Raw genomic sequence first — 19,017 nt, 5'->3', positions numbered from 1 at the left:
ACAATGCAATAATGAACATCCTCATACAATTTTGAGATGTGTATATCCAGGAAAAATTACTAAAAGTGAAATTTTTTCTTATGTGGTGCTTTAAATTTGGAAAGTTGTCTATTCACTCCTCAAATGGTTGCGTGGTTTTATAGAACTACCTAAAGAAGAACGGACTGGCCAGAGCAATTCTTTGTGGTTTTTGTTTGTTTTTCTAAGAGCTGTTCTCTTTTACACTTTAGGTAAGAATTTTGTAATTTCATTTTCCAATCCAGAATTATGATATTGCAACTAACTTGTTAACATAGTTGAGTCATAGACACCCCAAGCAGGCAAACAAACAGAAAACCCTTCTACTCCATATGCTATCTTCCCCCTCCCCTCTTCATCATAACCAAGTGCTTTGAAAGTCTGCTTTTTACATTAACTCAACTGCCACTTTATCCTTCAACATACATGTGATCTTCACTAATTACTATTTGATTTTTTAAACTTTGCATTACATGGGATTTCATAGCAGTAGACAAATAGTTCTCTGTGTGAGGAAAGTGTTGATAAGGTCTAACAGCAATACTTCATTTTGGGAAAAAATCCACAAATGGACTATCTATTATCATAAAATTGTCCATAAATTCTTAAGTATTGAGAAATTCTATGCTGGTTACATGGTATTTGTAGATTCCATTTTTCATAAATGAGTGGATTTTAGAAAATAACTACATAATAGAGAATGTAACCCACAAAATAATTATCTCAAACAGAAAATGACATAAACTATTGCCTACAAAATATTCCCAAGTAAAAGTAGTATTCATCTACATTTTAGAAGAACTAAGTGTCTCAATTTTTATTGCAATCTCAAAATTTGTTTGCATTTTAGCCTTTAAGAGAGCTTTGAGGTGCCAGGCATTGGTGGCTCATGTTTATAATCCCAGATGTTCAAGAGGCTGAGATCTAAGTGCCACAGTATAATGTCAATCTGGGCAGGAAAGTCCATGAGACTCTTACCTCCAGTTAACTGCCAAAAAGCCAGAAATAGAGCTATGAATGAAGTGGTAAAGCACTAGCTCTGGGGAAAAAAATCAACTTAGGGACAGCACTCAGGCATTATGTTCAAGCCCCAGAACCAGCATACATAAACAAAAATTACTTGAATGTATGTATTCTCTTTTCATGTTTGTACTATCTTTAAGTTTTTTCTTTTATGTTGTAGGGCTCTTGTTACAATCAAATTAGAGTGCATATCTGAAGGAATCTGGAGGTTTCCATTAATATTGATTGCTACTGAGCCAGAAGTGGAAGATGTCATTGATATCCCAGGAATTGGTTTATTTAAAGAATCTGTTATAGACTTCAGATTGACAAGTCAGACAAGGTAATGTATAAAATAGAAATATATAATTGGTTTTATGAGTCTTATTTGCTGGACCCTGGGGCTAAATTTACAATGAAAAAGCCTATGGGTCATCTTTTATGTACTTTTGAGAGAGAAAAAAACTCAAATTATGTGCCTTATCATATTTATTACAGCGTACCAACTTTGGAAACCCTCTTTTTATTAAGATCACTTTTTATTCATTCAATCAACACATTTTTTTAATTTTCAGTTTATACTTGCTTATTATGCATGTTGTAGTACATTCATACCTAGATATTTCCATTTTAAATATTATTTTATTAGATTCTATTAGTTGCAGGAGGGTTTCTTGTCACACTTCTAAACATGAATGCAATGTATCCTGATCAAATTCACCCACTCCATCTTTCTCTCCCCCTCCCCAACTTCCCTTCTTAAAACAAAAGGATTAGAGGTATAGATCAAGTAATAGGATGTTTACCTATAAAATACCAGGCCCTAGGTTCAAACCTCAGTACTGAGGAAGTATCATCTGGGTCTGGAAATTTCATTTGCAAAAGCTTTTAACTGTATATCTACTTTAATACTTACATGAAAGATTGGCATGGTGGCCACATTTGTTTTTTGTTTTTGTTTTTGTCGGTTGTGGGGCCTGCACTCTGGGCCTGGGCACTGTCTCTCAGCTCTTCAGCTCAAGGCTAGTGCTCTACCACTTGAGCCACAGCGCCACTTCTGGTTTTTTCTGCTTATGTGATGCTGAGGAATCGAACCCAGGGCCTCATGCATGCAAGACAAGCACTCTACCACTGAGCCACCTTCCTAGCCCCCACATTTGTAATCCTGGCACTCAGTAGGCAGACAGAAGGATCAAGAGTTTACCCTGTTTCATAAACTAAAAATATCCCCTGTTGTCACTGTATTTGATTTTGGTATCCTGGGTATTTAGTACCCTGAGTTAGGGAAGGGAAGGGGAACAACAAAGTGGTGAGTTAAGGACCAAGAGGGAACCAACAATAGCCATGCTCACAAAACAGTATGTTGGAAATGAACTGTACAACTGGGGAGGGATGGATGGGAGGAGAGTGGGACAAAAATGAGGGAGGGGTTATCAAGTTTGACAAGAAATGTACTCACTACCTTACTTGTGTAACTGTAATCCCTCTGTACATCATCTTAACAATAAAATTTTAAAAAAAATTAACACGAAATACCAATCTGAGGACACTCCAAAATGTAGATCCATAAAACTTGAAACAAATAAATAGCCACGTTAAAAAAACTAAAACAAAAAGTCAGTTATAAAGAAAAATAAAAACTGGCTTACACAGATTATTTATTAAAAATTATGTGAGTTGGGGCAGTTTGTGCTTTTCAAGTAATCAATTAATTTCTTCTGAATTTTTAAAACATATGTGTAGGGTTGTATATGATATTGTGTTATTTTTCCATTGATATTTACAGAGAATCCTCTTTTTGTAAAAATCAGTCACTGGCAGCTGCTTTTGTCACCACTTGTGTTAGAGGTTTGTCAATTTGGGGGCTTTTTTTTTTAAAAGAACTAGTTCTGTATTTTTACTGTTTTAGTTTTAATTCTACTTTCATTCTTTTCTTTCTTTACCTGCTATGAATTTATTTTGATCTTTATTTTCTAGTTTCTTAAAGCAAGAGTTAAATTATTGATTTGGGTCTTTCCCTTTTGTCCTATTGTATTTACTACTGTAGCATACCCTGCAAGTTCTGATTTAGCTGCATTGTATGGCTTTAATATTTATGTTACTATGTAAATATTATCTACTATACTTTTATTCATTCTGTTCTATATTTTCATATTCATTGCATTTTAAATGCATTTTTAAATTTTCTTTTGAGACTTCCTCTTGAAGGCATGACTTATTTACAACAGAGTCATTTAACTTAAAAATATTTGAAGATTTGGTGTCTCCCTCTTACTGATTTTTAATATTAATTCACTGTGTCAGCAAACATACTCTATATAAATTCAATTATTCAGGGCTGGGAATGTGGCTTAGTGGTGGAGTGCTTGCCTAGTATCCATGAAGCCCTGCGTTTGATTCCTCAGTACCACCTACACAGAAAAAAACCAGAAGTGGTGCTGTGGCTCAATCGTAGAGTGCTAGCTCAGGGACAGTGCCCAGGCCCTGAGTTCAAGCCCCAGGACTGTCAAAAAAGCAAAAAAAGAAAACAAGAATTATTCATGCTTATAAGTATCTTGTTTCTGCAGAGGAATCCATGGATAGATACATAAATGAACAATATACAATAATGTTCAGTGTTCTGTAGTATCTATTATAGCCTGCTAATTGATTATATTGATCAATTCTTTTGCTTTCTTTACTGAATTTCTGTTCAAATAATACTATCAATTAGCAATGGAAAGTTTACCTTAAAGCATACTTAAAGATAAAACAGGACCTTGATATATTTCCTAGGTTTCTGGAGAACAATGGTTTATATACATAGTTATTATTTTTATTCAAAGATCTCATAAAACTTTAAAAACCTTGTTAAAGATTAGCCATTAAAAAAAATGATGTGTATCCTTGTTTGTTGCATGAAGCCATGACAAAAATATATTTGGAATTTGTTCAAAATAAATTGTGTACTGGAATATTCAGAAATATTTAAGGGATTAACACATAGTTATGGACATTATTAAATCTATATTCTTCTAGTAATTTAAACAGTTTTGCTCGTTGATCTAGGTATACTTTCCCAGTTTGGTCAGGTTTCTTTTGCTCCTTATATAATCAGAAGCATAAAAATGAGTTCCTCTTTTACTGTCATTCCTGTTTACTCTTAGAAAAGTAATTCACTGTGTCTTTTACTTCCATTCATTTCTTCTTGGAATGCTACCCCTTAAGCCAGAAGTCAATTTTCCTTCATTATCTACACACATCTTTCTGCCAAACACTTAAACTTTGAACATTAGTCATTAGTACTAGGAGTCTGTTTTAAATAGTCTACATCACAAATTTTACACATAAGTGAAAACTAAATATAGATTCCATCTAAAGCATGAGAATGTGAATTTATTTTATAACTTGAATTAATGAGTTAAAATATCTTCATTCTTGATTGTAGAAAATAAATAATTCATAGAGTTCACAGTAATCTAGTTATATTGTGCTATTGTTAATCATTCTATAATATTATTCTGCCTTTATTTTAATGAAAACATAGGAATTTAATCATTTGAAATGAAAATAACACAAGTTCAGTCCTTCATCACTTCACTTGTGATTGTTCTTGACAGATGCAATTAAGTAATTCAAACTTCAGTTATAAGATATTACAATCAAAAAGAAAAGTCCCAAAATTTTATATGACACAAGGAAAACTCAATAAGATCTCATCATGATTACTTCTTTCTACATTGAAAAATAAATTAGTTTCATTAGTCTACTTTGTCTTTACTTCTAATTGGAAAGTGTCTGCAAATTAACTGGAGACATAGACTTAGGACCATGTTTACCATCAGAAAAAGGGAATAGGTTTATCCTGTTCTAAATATCCATTTTTAATTCAGATGCCATTGTGATACATTATCTCAGTGTATTGAGTAGCTATCTTAAGTTGAATAGACTCATCATAATAGTTATTATTTTAAAGAAATAATTAACATATGATTATCTATATCATATAATAAAAAGTCAAGCTTGAATCTATTATCTTAATCTTCCTGCAGCTCAGTTCTTGCTTTCCTGATTCGCTTTAAAGTATAACTTTATATTTTCATGCAATGGTTTTGAGAAAATGAGGCAATTACAAAGTCAATTTCTTCAAATTCCTATGTCATTTTTTTGTATTTTCACTTAGTACTTGATTTTTTAATGTCTTTGAGGTTTTCTCTTAATTGTGACTGAGTCTTTGATACAGTAAAGTCTGCTTCCTTAAACATTGGTATTTTTTAGTTATAAAAGAAAATCATTTTGCTTCTTTGCAATCTAGAAATTTAAAGATCATTTTAGTTCATATTGCTAACATTTACTTAAGTAGTTCACTTAGAATTTTTTATTTTGATGTATTTTTGTGAGTATCAAAATCAAGGAAAATCTCAGGGGCAATTTAAAATAAATTTACTTAATTGAATCCCAATAAACACTTCCTAAATAATGAATACATCTACCAGAAATTCTAGGATATAAAGACATATATGGCAGATGTATTCAAAATGTGATAAAGAAATAGATATATTGGTTTGAACTCTGTTCTATTGAACTTCCATATATAGTGTTAAGAATTACAAAGAAATCAAAAAACCCAGCAAAATGTTATTCTAAAGTATGGATTTTGATTCACCCCAGCTTGGCTTCTGAGTTGGTAATAATATGTCCCTTTATTTTTAAGATTGAACAGAAAACATAGTTATGCTCAATAAGAGCATTGAGTGTGTAGATTCAAGGAACTTTAGTATATGTTAAAGACTTAGGGTTCCTCATTCAGTAACAATCATGTTGGTCATGCCTGCAGTTGTGTGAATTCTTAATAGAATTGGATGATAAAAATGGCTTCTTCTCATCCCTGACAGTTTATGCTGGTTGTTGGCTAGAAGCTCAGGTAGGAATGTTGATGGTAGTATACCTGAGTATAGTCTCTTATGTATAATCAAGGTACTTATATTATGTATATAGTAGTTGATTTCACATGGTGTGCATTCCCCAAGAGACCCAGGTGGAAGTTGCATGTCATTTTGACATTGAAAATCCTGCAAATTCCATAATGTCACTTAAGTTGCATTGTGTTGGATACAAGGCAGCCATTAGGTTTGTCTGGATATAAAAAAGGCAGCCTAGGTAGCAGTTTTCAATTGGAAAATGTGCAGTTATCTCTCTACAATCTTCTTAAGTATTGTCACTAGCAGGTAACATAACCAAAGATACAGAAAGGAATGAATTTACTTTCTTTGTATAGGTTAATTTTCTAGGACACTTTGAAACTACTTACTTCCATATGCCAAGTCCTTTTAAGTTTTATTTTAAATGACTCAGTGATATAAATTAACTAACTGAATATATTCAGCTTTTTATCCAGCTGTGGACAAACTATGAATACAGACACTGGAAATCTCAACTATTCTGAAGATCTAGAAAACTCTAGGGGGAATTATAGGAGTAAGAAAAAAATAAGATGGAACAAGAAAACAGATAGCAAGTCATCTTTTAAAAATCAAGGACTTCCCCATGAATGAATTCAATTTTAATCTTTTCTTTAGGGATTAAGAGTAAAAATAAATTGTGAAGAGAAATAAGTCTCCAAACCTCGTGTCTATACAACTTTCTTGTTTTCTGGGGGTGTAGGAAGAGACAAGGAAGAGAGAAAATGCATACACGCCACATGGTGGTAATTTTCATTAAATATGTAAAACACCATGTCCTTAAGTAAAGAAGAGACTAGCACAAGGGAGGCACTTTGAATATTACATTTCACTTTATATGCTTTTATTATTTAAGAGGACCAGTGTTTGTCAAAGGAATGATTTTCAGTATAATGATTCAGAGCTGCAAATTGTTCTGAAGAATTAAGATTAAAAACATTACAGAGATCAAAGTATGTAAACAGCTTGCTTATTCTTTTCATATTATAATGTATTTTGTTTGCATATAATTGATTAGTAATAAATACTTGTATGTTTTGATTTTTAATGTCTTACTTTTTACTCATATCTGACATTTACAGTAGCATTAAAATATGCCTCTTTAAAATGAATGAACAAGCTAACTAATCCTAACACTTGAGTCTAAAACAGGTAAATCCCAAACAGTTTGTGCTACATAGCAAGATCCTGTCAACAAAAACAACAGCAACAAAGAAAAAAACCTCTTGTGACCCTATCTTGGGGTTCATTTCGCTTAGCATCATCTTTTATGTTCATATATACATCGCTTTTGACCTTTTCTGCTTGTCTAGTAAGATTATCCTAGATGTGTCCTAGTTATTGCCAATAAGGGAAAACACGAGACCTTTGTTTCTTTGGGTCTGGCTTACTTCACTTAATACAATTTTTTTTCCAAGTTTTTCCATTTCTTAACAAATGGGGCAGTGTCATTCTTTCTGATGGAGGCATAGAATTCTATTACACACAAACACACACACACACACACACACACACACAAACACACACACATACATATATATATGACATTTTATTGATCCATTCAGCTACTGAGGGGCATCTGGGTTGTTTCCATATCTTACCTATGGTTAAATAATGCTGCAATAAACATAGTTGTGATGGTAGCTTTAGTATGGCTTTGTTTGTGATCATTTGGGTAAATGCCCAAAAGTGGGATTGCTGGGTCATAGGGGAGCTCTATGTGGAGTCTTTTGAGGAACCCCCATACTGCTTTCCAAAGTGGTTGAACAAGTTTACACTCCTACCAACAATGCAGTAGTTCCCTTCTGGCCACATCCCCTCCAGCATCTGTTGTTACTAGAGTTCTTGATTATAGACATTCTAACTGGAGTGAGGTGGAATCTCAATACTTTGATTTGCATTTCTCTTATGGCTAGAGAAGTTGAGCATTTCTTCATGGTTCTATTGGCCATTCTTATTTCCTCCTAAGAGAAGTCTCCTTTTAAGTCTTTAGTCCACTTATTAATCTGGCACTTGTTTCTTTGAGGATTTGTTGTATGTGTGCTGGCTAAAACACCCACAATAATACTTATATGTAATTTAAGAAATATTTAGGGAATTATACTTCATATGTTGTTTAAACAATCTGATTCATGACCTATCTTAAACTATAGCTAAATCTCCATTTATTCCTAACAATAACAATGAAATTACCATCTTTAAAAAATGATGACATGTTAAAAAAGCCTGATGAAATTGTATTGTAAGCAGTTTTCTCAAGGACTTTCTACTGACTGAGACAAATAGCTTTCAAATGCTCCAGATGGGAGAGTAAAAAGTACTTTTTAACTCTCTAAAAGACCTTTAAAATTTAATGACAATTTTCCTTCTTTGGAAATCATATAACTCTTCTCTCTGCATTAGCACTAACTTTCTAGTCAATATTTATCTGAGTAGCTATTTCAATTTTGTGAATACAAATACTTTTACCTTTGAGAATTGCTGCAACATCCCTGTTATTAACATATGGAAAGGGATATTTTCCCATATACAGAGTTATCTATTTTGCTTAATGATAAAAAAAATTGTTACCTAGAGAAAGAACAGAAAATGATTTGTTTCCAGCGAAGTTCAAAGTTGTGTCAAATATAGGACAATTTGAGCTCCAGTTTCATCCAATTTTTTACAAATGACATGATTTCATGGTTCCATTATTCTTTATGAGTGAATAATATTGCATTGTGCATGTGTGTGTATATAATGGTGTTTTCTTTTTGACATATTTGTTGTTCAGAAGTGTGTTCAGTTTCCACATAATCATGAATTTTCCTAAATTCTTCCTGTTATTTTCGTTTTCATATTGGTCTGGTTGGAAAGAATACTTGAGACAATTTCAATGTTTTTAAATTTGTTATCTTATTTTATGGTCATCATAGTGTTTATCCCAAAGAACAGTCCTATGTGTCCTTGAGAAGGATGCATATTCTGCTGCAGTTAGATGAAGTGTTCTGTATCTATATTAAGTCCATTGGATGAAAAGTGTAGTTCAAGTTCAGTGATTCCCTTTCCAGTCTGGATGATGAATATCTTGTTGAAAGCAGAGTTTCAAAGTCTCCTACTATTACTATATTGTTATTTTCCCTTCAGATATTTTTAATATTTCCATTAAATATTCCAAGTTCCTAATGTTTGCCTCATTTACATATTTACAATGGTTTGATCCATTTTTAATTGACCCTTTTATCATTATGTAATGATGGGACAGTTTGCCCCTTATGACATTTTTTGTATTAAAATTTATTTTTTCTCATCTCTGAAGGACAACTCTGGTAATTGAAGTGTCTATGATTGACAAAATTGGTATTTTTTTTCTTTAGCATTTCAAACATATCTCAGTGTCTCCTGGTCTGTCTGGTTGCAACAAAGAAGTGCACAGATAACCTTATTGGAATTTAGTTTGGGAAGATAAGGTTTTTTCCTATTACTTTAAAAAATATGCATTTTTCTGTATTTTTGATAATTGACTATAAACTGTGTCTTGGTGAAGTATTTTGAGTTGGCACTGTAGATCTTTGAGCTTCAGCTATCAACCCAAAGATTTGGAAGGTATTCAGCTATTTCTTTTTCTTATTGGACTTCTGGATTTTTTTTCTCTTTCTCTTTTGCATCAAAACTAATATACAGGCCGGGCACCAGTGGCTCAAGCCTGTAATCCTAGCTAATCAGGAGGCTGAGATCTGAGGATCGTGGTTCAAAGCCAAGCCCGGGCAGGAAAGTCTGTGAGACTCTTATCTCCAATAAACCACTAGGTAACCAGAAGTGGCACTGCGGCTCAAGTGGTAGAGCGCTCGCCTTGAGCTGAAGAGCACAGGGACAGCACCCAGGCCCAGAGTTCAAGCCCCACAACTGACAGAAAAAAAAAAAAACTAATATACAAAATTTAGGTTCCTTTGTGCTTTTGTTTGGCTTTTCAGTATTTTTATGTTTTTTTCTCCTCTCACTAGATCATTTCCAACTTCATTTGTAATACTTACTCTGTTTGATCTAGTCTTCCACTGACATTGTCAATTATATTCTTACATTTAATAATTATGTCCCTTGTCTCTAATATTTCTGCTTGGTTCTTTTATATATTTCTCTTCTTGCTTGGTTCTTGTAGTATTCTCAGTTCCCTGGACTTGGTTATGAATGTTCTATTTTAGTTCACTAATTATTCAATTATTTTGAATTATTTATAAAACAATTCTCAAATCTCCAATTTTGGAGGGAATCATTCCTTGTTACTATTGTGTTTCCCTGAGTCTCCATAACACTTATAGTCTTAACAAAAATGTCCATTCAAGTAGCAGTTACCTCCTCCCAAACTTTATGAATTGGCTCTGGTTTAAAATAATACATTCAATTTGGTGACAGTGTGCAAGCATGCTACAGCATGAATGTAGCAGTTTAGGATGTTAAATAGGGGACAAATGGTTACTTCAGGCCTGAAGGAAATAATGTTTCAAACAAAGGAGGAGGCAACAGTGCTCAATAGGAAATGTACTCATTACCTTGCTCATGTAACTATAACCCTTCTGTACAGCATCTTTACAATAAAAAACATACAAAAAAGAGGTGAAAGGGTTAAAATCTATATCAGTAACTATATGATGCCTGCAAACAAGAGATGTAAAGGACCTAGATATCTCTCATGGTTCTTGGAGTCAGGACAGTCATCAGTGGAAGCTAGATCTGGCAGTATTGCCACTGTTGGGTGAAGAAAATAGCTACATGTGGCAGAGTTGAGTCTCTTGGCTTGTGTATAGTGGTAAAGTCTGGAGTTAGAGACTGAGGTAGGGCTACCTATAGGGACCCATGTGGAAATTAAGCTTGCATTGTGTTCTTTATATATATATATATATATATATATATATATATATATATATATATATATTATTTTATTTTATTTGAGAACATACTGTACAGAAGGGTTACAATTACATGGGCGGGATAATGCATACATTTCTTACCAAGCATTGCAGCATCCTCCTTTGTTTACCCTTCACCTCCCTTCCCAGCCTCCTCCCTCCCCCACACCCAATAATACCCCCCTCCCCCCCCACACCGACATTGTAAAGCTGGTTTTGACATGACATTTTGTACTTCTCATTGTTGCAACAGGTCCACCTGAATCCTTAAACGACTTGTTTGTCCCCATCTCCTCCACATGTTATACTGACATCAAATATAGTGAAAGCGGGGGTTACACTGTGGGGGAGGGACATACAAAGCAACAAAGAGATAATCTTATAAATGCGTTAGAAACACATTCATTAAAGAAACAAAAACATTAAAATACACATCTAAGGGTTCGTTTTCCTAACATCACATTATCTGACCTTTTCTGCTTGACTCACACATATACTAGATATTACAAATAAGGGAAACCATGGGACCTATGTTTCTTTGGGCCTGGCTTACTTCACTTAATATAATTTTTTCCAAGCCTTTCCATTTCCTAACAAATGGGGAAATGTAATTCTTTCTGATGGAGGCATAGAATTCCATTGTGTATATATATGCAGTGTGTTCTTGAACAATTTCAGGTGTCAGCTGTGGAATGAAGTCCAGCCAATTATATAGGTATGGCTAGCAATAGGCCTAAGCTGGAGGTTTGCAGCTGAAGGTGTAAAGGTCAAGCTGTGTATTCAAGTACAGTGGTAGAGAAAGCCATCAGGAGCCTGAGCCAGCTACTCAGGCATATGTAACTGCAGCATTTGTGGCCAGCAGTATGCACCAGCCTTACTTCAATGGTCATCTCCTCATGCGCTGTTGTGGAAGCTGGCATCTACAGCAGGGAGCTTGGGGACACTGGAAAGCAAATCTGAGGTGGTTGTGTTTGGTTCTGGGGTCGAATATCCCCAGCAGCAGAGCAGCCACAGACAGAGGCAGATAGTGTCTCAGGCCCCTGGCAACCATGAAGACAAAAGTTTGAATCAACTTCAGTGGTGAAAGCCATATGGAGCTGTGGCAGTTGTGTTTGTTTTACGCTTCTTCAACAGGAAAAGCTGTCAGAGTCCTTTGGAAAGCAATTAACAGTATCATCAGTGGCAAACACTGTAGGTTCTATGAGCATGATAGTTGTGAGGGATGTGTAGCAACTAAAAGGATCTTTTAAAGTCAGATGGAGTCTTCTTCAAAATAGAATACAAGACCATGGTCATACCTTGTTACATGACTGTTTTGATAGTTCCCATCTTTATATTTAGGACTATCTTTAGTTATAACTACGATGCTTGTCTCTCCACTGTCCAAGGAAGACTAAATTTGAACCTACTATCCAAGACAGTGACCCTATAATCAAAGGGGCTGCTTAGTCAGCCTATTCTCTTTGTTCCTGTTAGTAGATTTGCAAGCTAGGGAGTTCCCTCTCTTTACTGAAGGGTGTGTGCCTAGAGAATGGGGTGATGCTGACCAAAATTAAACTATGCATATCCACAGACCATGTTCTCACTATGTACTTATACTTCTAAATAGATCAATGAATTTCAAGCTGAAACGTTCTTGTATCATCTTCTACATACCACTGTTTAATCTGTTTCAGAAGCTGCACTTGACCTTGTAGAAACATCCTGTGAGTCACTTTGGATTTCAAACTCCTCACAATATCTTATTGTATTGTCTCTTTTATTCTACATCTCTGCTTTCTTCTACTAAGGAATTCCTTAAATTCTCCATGCAAAATGTAAGCCTAGACATGGAGATGATCACTGGAATTTTAAATGTCACTTCAGTACAATTCAGATCATAGACAGATGATAGATACAGATTGATTGATTGATTGATTTGACACACTGAGGTTTGGACTCAAGACAGGAACCATGCATCTAGCAACTTCTTCTCAATAATCTTTAATATAAAGTGTTTTCATCTTATTAAATAAGTAGATAGCTAAAAGAGCACAAGCATATATTACATTGAAATAGCAGTAGAAACAGGTGGTTTTGTGATAGCTTTAGTGGCCAGATATTTTATATCTGAAATTATTTACAAATGGGAATTTTTCATTTGGGACATTGACTTTTGACAGTTTTTATAAGGGCATTATTTCATATTGGAACACTGTGACATGAGATGATTTTTAAAAAACTCTTTCGGATTTAATTTGCTGTTGTAAGAACAGTGACATTTTAGTCATTTTAAAAATGCCTCCTCAATCTTATTATGTAAGTAGTCAAAAAATTTTTAACTGTGGGTGTATTGAAGCAGGATGCATATTCTATTCATGAAATTCTCTCAAATAAGATGACATAATAAATTTGACAGGTTGATATTCATGCTTTTTTCCCCAGATTCTTTGAACCATTTACCGCACACTTCCTGCCTGGCAGTGATCCGGAATTTTTCGTTAGACCTCAGACTGGAAAACTTCCTCCATTTTTTACCAATGGACTTCTCATGGTTGTAGGATTTAAACCGCGAATGTACAGTAAGAAATACAAAGCAACACTGGTAATACAGGTGAGTTCTAGAGGGATGTAACTTTTACTGTAGCATTAAGTGAACTAAAGAAAAAGGTTTCTCCCAATGAACACAGCTAAATAACAATATTGCCTCACCTTATTTTCTTTGTTTGTCTAGCAAAAGAATTTAAATATAAACTACAAGAACAGCATTAAGGAGTATTGAGTTTTTTCAATTCTACATTACGGACATGTAAAATAGATAAATGATCTCTATAGATTATCTGAATAGTCACATGTAATTTTTAATAACGTACCGATTTCAAGGACAGAATATTTAGATCATTCTAAATTTATGTAGACGTTAAGAATGCCTATATTGGAACAGACTTTGGTTTGGCCAAGTACTGGAGTTCCTGAACTCAGGCTTGCTAGGTGGCAAATGCTGACCCACACGAGCCACCACCCCCCAAGCCCTAAGCAGGAATTTTTTTTCTCTTTCTCCTATTTCTTATTTTTGCTATTCAAAATAAAATCTACCTTCTATTTCATTTAGACAAATTTCAAAGTTTTTGTTTCAAAGGATTTATTTTGGTGTAGCACAGCAAAAATATGGTACCTGCAATTTTGAAAATTTGTCCCGTTAAGGACATTGCATAAAATTTCACACATATTTCATAATAAGAAGGCTTAGGCTAAAGACAGTGTTCTATTTAATTTTGGAAAGATAACTATTGTTGCAGTTGCCTTTCAGTAGCATGGGCACAAACAGCATATTGTCAACCTATGATTATTGGTGTGAAAGTGATTTCTAGACTTTTAACTCAAACAATAATTAAGTGGTGCCATAAGCACAAAACTTCATTATTATTTTAGTAAGTAGAGAAAAAGTGTCTTGAATATTGTTTGGCAAAATGATTTCTATTTTCTATATCGAAGAGTCCATTCAATCTGGGCAATGTGATGATTAAACTTCTTTGGCCTTGCTGTACATTCCCCACTGCCTGCACTGATATTTGTCTACCCTAAAGTGATTAAATGACATCTTTGAAATCATTTCCAGTTAAAATGATGCGCATTTTGTCCAACACACAGAGGCTATCTCAGCAGTTATACATTTAGCCAGCTTTACCAACAAAATGTATGCCTAGATCCCTGTGTTGTTTCAAAAGCTAAATTACTAGTGGCAAAATTGACCCTTCTGTGTGAAGTTTTATGGGATCAATTTATATTATTTTCACTTGGTTGGAAATGGCTTGATTTGATAATACATATACAAGGACAAAATTGACACTGGTACATGTTTAGCTGTTTAGCAAGTTATTTTTGACTAGGCAGAGGCAGAACAATGTCGAGTTTGAGAAGATAGAAGCATAGAGATCTCAAGTGTGAGGACACCATGGCCTATATAGTGAGACCATGTCACCAACAACACAGAGAAAGTAAAAGAAAAATAAATCACAATTTACATGCAGAACTTTTCCATCAGAACAGTGAAACTACTTTTAAGGAAATGTCTCTAGTCCCAGCACACAAATATATGAGTGTTATAATTAAATCAATATTTTCAAAAACATTATTTCTATTGTATTTCATTTAGAATTAAAAATGATTTGTACAATTTAATGACTAAATGTTATACAAACTAGTCATGTTAGCAAATTTGTAGTTACTCATTCAATTAAATTATATTTAGAGTGAATAAAAACTCTCCTTTCAAATCAGTTAACTTGTCCAGACTATTTTACAACAGTGCTGCCAAAACACCATATAATATCTGCTAAAATTTTCAAGGTGAGCATGATAAATCTTGGTTTATTAAAATATGAGATCAGGATTATCCAGCATCAAGCATAAGGTACTTTCTTTGTATTCATATAAAATTATATTTTTCTATAGAGTAACATGATATATATCATATATATAATTTCATTTATATATAAATCCCCCAATATAACTAGAGACATAACCATACATAGGCATTATATGTACATTGATTTTATATATTTTTTATTGTAAAGATACTGGACAGAGGGATTACAGTTACATGAGCAAGGTAATGAGTCTATTTCCTATCGAGCATTGTTACTGTACATTGATTTTAAAGAAATGTTTTTGTTACATCAAACTATGGGAAATGGTATTGTAAATATTTTGGTTTGCATTTTCTTAGAAGCTGATCTTCAAATAATAATTCAAATGTAAGTAGTAGTCTAGTAGATATCAGATGATGTGAGGAAATAAATATAGGAAGGCCAGTGTATAAGATACAGAGGGGAAGGAAATCAATAGAATGCTTTATCAAGGCATCTGTCACAGTGAGCAACTGGTCATTAATCCCATGAGAGATCACTGGGAAAGTGTGCAGAATGCACATCTCAGAATTTCACATCCAAGACAGCTGGGAAGCTGGGGGTTTTATATACCACTTGTCACAATTCTAATCATTGCCTGAAGAATGCACTCAATGACTGTTCATCCTCTGGCACCAGCAGAGGAGCCTGCTGGGATTTTTGAGTCAAAGAGGTACAAACATTTACAATAGATTGAAAGTTGAAGCACATATTGAAATGGAAACACTTTAGGGATATGGATAGCCATATCTCCTAGTGAATAATTATCATTTCTTTCCATTAGTAGAAACACATATTTGACAATATAACTTCGGTCTTTTCTGGGACCTGAACTCAGGGCCTGGGCACTGTCCCAGAGCCTTTGTGGTCAAGGCTACCACTCTACCACTTGAGCCACATTGCCACTTCTGGCTTTGTCTAAATAGCTTATTGGAGATAAGACTCTCATGGACTTTTCTACCTGGGCTGGTTTTGAAACATGATCCTCATGTCTCAGCCTCCCTAGTAGTTAGGATTACAATGTGAGCCACCAGGGCCAGGCAGCCTGTCTCATTTGTTTTCCAAGCAGAGATACTACTTAAATATAGGTATTTCATCTTTATGAAAAATAAAAGTTTTTCTTTTTACTTTTTGAATAAATGTTCAGAGAGTATAGTGATCAATTTGACATTCTTTAGCAATAATCTATATAGTCTATGAAACCCTGTGACATGGGGCTATTAATTCTCAATTTCTATTTACAAAAGTTGATTGGGGGTAGAAAACAGAACTATATCTTTAAAATGCTTTTGTTACTACTTAAGTAATTTTTTATATTCACAGTTAGATTAAATTTTATCCATAGGTAAAATCTGTTCTATTTAATATTTATTTTATAAAATAAGCTTCTTTTATTATATTGCTTATTAGAAACAAGAGTGTGAATATGGTTCCTAAATTGTGTTTCTATATTCATACAGTCCACATCACTTATTATATATATATATATATATATATATTATTGTAAAGAAGGTTACAGTTATATGAGTAAGGTAATGAGTACATTTCCTATAGAACACTGTTACTCCTTCCTTTGTTTTTCCCCTACCATCCCATCCCTCCCCACCTCCTTTTCCCCCAAGTTGTAAAGTTGTTTTCAACATAGTGTCTTGTACAACTCATTGTTACAATGGGTCAACCTGTATCCTGATTTCAGCATTTTATTTCCCTTCCCCTCCCCAAATTAGAAAAATGTATGTACAAGATGCAGGGCACAGGAATCAAATACAGTAAAAACAGGAGTTATACTGTGGGGAAAGAACATACAAAAGAAACACAAAAAAATCACATAGTACATCAATAATAAAATTATTCAAATATTCAGTAAAATTTATGAAATGTAAGTGGGACCTTAAGAATAATGTCTTGATGGGTGCTGGTGGTTCATGCCTATATTCCTAGCTACTCAGGATGCTGAGATCTGAGGATCATAGTTCAAAGCCAGCCCAGGCAGGAAATCTTATCTCCAATAAATCACCAGAAAACCAGAAGAAGTGCTGTGACTCAAGTGGTAGAACACTAGCCTTGAGCTGAAGAGCTAAGGGACAGCTCCCAGGCCCACAGTTCAAGCACGATGACTGAATAAAAAAAGTAATAATAGTATCTTCATAGCTAATCATTTCCAATGATATAGGTTCCTTCTTGTAGCTCCTATTTCTAGTGACTAATTACTGGATGCCAGTGTGGAATCCTTCATGGATGTAGTTCACTCGAATGAACTCACTAGATGAAAAGCATGAGTATGGACCATATAGCTAACATAGCAGTAGTAAGTGTTAAGCATAATTCATGTCTTTTCATTTACTCATTTGTTCCCATAAAGTGGGTCGTTTGTTCTGGAAAAAAACTATATATGACATATGCACAATCTCCAGAGTCTTTCTTTTTCATGCTTCAATTTAAATGTTTTTTAATTCAATTGTATCATGCTCCGTGATTTGGTCCATTTTGAATTACTGATTCTGAGTACATGATTCCTGCAAACAATAAAAGGATCAGATATAAGACCATGCCAGATGTGAGGGAAATTCTTATATTTCATCAATATCAACTGATGGATATTGAATTATACATCAAGCCTTGATGTACTGCAATATTCACTTGGCCTGCTACTTCCTCTGAATAATATTCTGAGCATACAGGATACACAAGTCTTAATGTGAGGAGAAAGTTTATATAAAAATGGGTAGCTTCAGGAAATTCTGCAGAAGCAATACTACTTAAGATATGAACATAAACATTCAGAAAATGCTAGACAGGATGCCTAGTTAAATATGATTTAGAAACTATGTCTATGTCTAAGTCTTGTGCATACAAGCACAAGAAATGAAGAATTTTATAATAAATCCTGATAAGTATTACTGACTGAGATTGATTGTTATCAATGATCTTATGTCTCTCATAGTCCAAAGGTTAGATACTTGAATAATCTATAAATCAGATCAACATATTTTACCAGTAATTTTTATGGCTGCACTTAAATTTGCATGTATAAATTTATCTTGAATTACATTGTTCCCATCCATTATAGCTCATTCTGGGCAATAGTCTCATGTCTACCAAATACTGTACCATTATATCAGATGGATGCTTTATTCATCTACAAGGCAGTGATATTTCAGTGAATAATGATTCTTAGTTCATAAAACCAATCCAAACACTTTCCTTACTTTACTTTCACATAAAGTGTAATAAATTCAGTTTTCATTTTATAATTTTCCCATACCCTGTGTGACAAAAGGGTGCTACTTGTAATAATAATATTTGTTTACATTTTTGTAAGTATCTGAATGTTTCATATAAAATTCTTCCATTTTATTTCCAGACTGAAGATTCATACTGGCTATATGAAATAAATGGATTACCTCCAGAGCCCACACCACTGATTAACGTGAAACCCAAAATTGATACAACTAATGAGAAATACAACAACATGCCAGTTGTTCGGCGTAATTTTATCAGTGAAAATATGAAACTTTTAAGGACAGGGCCATCTTCTACCATCAAAGGAGCGCCTTTGGTCACAAAGCATAAATAAAAAGTGTGTTCCAAATATGTTTTCATCTTTTGAAATATTTGTGAGAAATAATGGTTTAATTACAGTAAGCCTTACATATTTTCTTGTCTTTTAAAAATGTTGACAATATTCTCTCAGTATGTCATAGCTCATATTTGAGACACACATGTTTTTAAAATGGATTTTGGTTATTAATACTAGAATCACTTTATTTTTAAAATACAGAT

General features: G+C 33.8%; 1 protein-coding gene across 1 annotated transcript in view; it reads left to right on the top strand.

Annotated features, from left to right (window-relative positions):
- Nucleotides 1-18,811, top strand: part of Cfap47 (cilia and flagella associated protein 47) — a 223,411-nt gene extending 204,600 nt beyond the window's left edge. Inside the window, exons 63-65 of the mRNA XM_070039243.1 lie at nt 1,202-1,363; nt 13,271-13,439; nt 18,599-18,811. Coding sequence (XP_069895344.1) covers nt 1,202-1,363; nt 13,271-13,439; nt 18,599-18,811 — 544 coding nt within the window. The remainder of the gene's footprint in view (nt 1-1,201; nt 1,364-13,270; nt 13,440-18,598) is intronic.
- The last annotated feature ends 206 nt before the right edge of the window (nt 18,812-19,017 follow it).

This window comes from Dipodomys merriami, unplaced genomic scaffold, assembly GCF_024711535.1.
Source record: "Dipodomys merriami isolate MVZ:Mamm:240054 unplaced genomic scaffold, mDipMer1.0.p SCAF_3, whole genome shotgun sequence".
NCBI lineage: Eukaryota > Metazoa > Chordata > Mammalia > Rodentia > Heteromyidae > Dipodomys > Dipodomys merriami.
Note: the sequence above shows the minus strand (reverse complement) of the source record. Positions and strands in the feature narration are given on the sequence as shown.